This window comes from Syzygium oleosum, unplaced genomic scaffold, assembly GCF_021117445.2.
Source record: "Syzygium oleosum isolate NSW1041296 unplaced genomic scaffold, Sole_v2.1 Sole_v2.40, whole genome shotgun sequence".
In the NCBI taxonomy this organism is placed as follows: domain Eukaryota; kingdom Viridiplantae; phylum Streptophyta; class Magnoliopsida; order Myrtales; family Myrtaceae; genus Syzygium; species Syzygium oleosum.
This window is the reverse complement of record NW_026607524.1, coordinates 539,399-541,296: the sequence shown is the minus strand read 5'-3', so window position 1 is coordinate 541,296 and position 1,898 is coordinate 539,399. Positions and strand designations below refer to the sequence as shown.

At 40.3% G+C, this 1,898-nt stretch overlaps 1 protein-coding gene across 1 annotated transcript; it reads left to right on the top strand.

Annotated features, from left to right (window-relative positions):
* Positions 1–424: 424 nt before the first annotated feature.
* On the top strand, positions 425–1,563 carry LOC130135965 (uncharacterized). Its single transcript, XM_056305881.1, has 3 exons — positions 425–899; positions 1,110–1,278; positions 1,328–1,563. The coding sequence occupies exons 1-3, from the start codon at positions 522–524 to the stop codon at positions 1,561–1,563; spliced, it is 783 nt and encodes a 260-aa protein (XP_056161856.1). The 5' UTR covers positions 425–521.
* Positions 1,564–1,898: the final 335 nt, after the last annotated feature.

The window sequence follows — 1,898 nt, the reverse complement described above, 5'->3', positions numbered from 1 at the left end:
GGCTAATTTTGAGAAATAAAAAAGCATAAATATTATTTTCCATAATATTTCCAAATTACATGATTTAAAATACTTGAAGGTTTAGAGCTTTTTAATCATATAAATTTACTTAAGTTCAATCATGGCAATCGGATTTTTAACAAAGAAAAAATCATCCGTATGTTTGGTCTGATTCCTAGATATTCGCACTCTTGACACTTCTTTTAAAATCGGATTAGACTTTTCGTATGTGCAATTATTGAGTCAATTAGACGTCGGACGGAAAATTTATGTCTAGTCAAAGATTTCAACGGAGATATCTCAACAATAAAAACCTTAAAACTTCTGCATTTGGCTCAATTAGAGTAAGTGAATCTGATCCATATGTTTCAACCTATGTAGTTTTGAAAAAGATAAGTACCTAACCTATGAAGGGAATTTATTTTAGCCAAAAGGAATTCTGGCATGCTGAAAAAGGAACAAGACCATCTTGGGGATGGCAAAGTCTGCTGGTGGGGAGGGATGCCATTGCAAATTCAACAATGTGGTCTATTGGAAACGGGCAGAGAGTAAATATCAGGGAAGATAAATGGTTGAAGAGGGGAGTGATTGGAGGGCCAGCAAATGTTAATGAACCTAAGAAGGTAGCAGAATTGATAGATGTTGCAGAGGGCCAATGGAATGAGCAAAAGCTTGAAGAAATCTTCGATGAACAAACAAAGCAAGAAATTCTGTCCATTCCAATTCAACCACAGGAAACAAATGATGAATTATTTTGGAAGGGAACAAAATCTGGATGCTACACAGTAAAAAATGGGTATAATATAATCAGGCAAGAATCGAGCAAGAAATTGGCAGAACAACTCTCATCCTCTACTCAAACACCCAGAGCACTGTGGAACTCTATATGGAATCTAAAGGTATGCACAAAAGTGAAAATTTTTCTGTGGAGTACATGTCAGAACGCATTACCAACGAAGGAAAATTTGTGGAAAAGGAAAAGAGTACCTGATCCATTGTGCACTCTATGTCGAAGCGAAGTGGAAACAGCAGAACACACTTTGTTGCTCTGTCCCTGGATCCAACAAGTATGGTCTAACCCAAAACTTAAATTATCTGTTTCAAAGCAGGGGATAACTCGAATTGAAGCATGGTTAATGAAGTTTACAAAGAAACAGAATGGATTACCATCTCTGGAAATGGTGGCAACTACTCTGTGGCATATCTGGAAATCCCGGAACAACTCGATCTTTAGAGGCCAAAATCCAAATGCAGAGGAAAACTGTAGAAGCTGCGCAAGTGATGGAAGAAAATTATGAAAAATGGGGGATTCATATGGCAAAAATAGGGAACGGAAGAGAAGGGGCAGCTTCACCTACTTGGATTGCACCGGAGAGAGGGAGGCTGAAAATCAATGTTGATGGCTCGCTTGTGGAGGGATCAACCGACGGTGCGATAGCGTGCATTTGCCGAGATCACACCGGGGTTCTCGTCGATGGACTCACAAAATCTGTCAAGGGATCCTCGGTGGCTCAAGTTGAAACACTAGCTGTACTGGAGGCAATGAGATTTGCAAAACAGTGAAGTTTGAAGGAAGTTATAGTTCAGTCAGATAGACTTGAACTGATTCATACATTGTCGGGTGCAGATCAAGTCAATTGGGAGATTCGAGTGCTCATTAAAGAATGCAGGGACCTTCTTGTGGACCTCCCTTTGTTGCAATTGGAGTATTGTCCAAGGAGTTCAAATTCGGTTGTAGACTGGGCAGAGAAAAAGCACCGAAACCAACTTCTTCCGCTGAACTGGCTGTCTTCTCCACCCCCGGCCCTCTGGGCCTTGCTTTGCAAAGATGCCCCGCGTCTGGGCTCAGCTATTCTATCACGTTTATGATATAAATAAAAATCTACTTTGGTTGACCA

Bases quoted from the DNA above. Each gene is read 5' to 3' on its own strand.
- LOC130135965 (XM_056305881.1), top strand. From the start codon at position 522: ATGTGGTCTATTGGAAACGGGCAGAGAGTAAATATCAGGGAAGATAAA. The intron at 900-1,109 runs GTATGCACAAAA...GTTTCAAAGCAG, and splicing joins ACTCTATATGGAATCTAAAG to GGGATAACTCGAATTGAAGC. The intron at 1,279-1,327 runs GTGATGGAAGAA...TGGCAAAAATAG, and splicing joins AAACTGTAGAAGCTGCGCAA to GGAACGGAAGAGAAGGGGCA.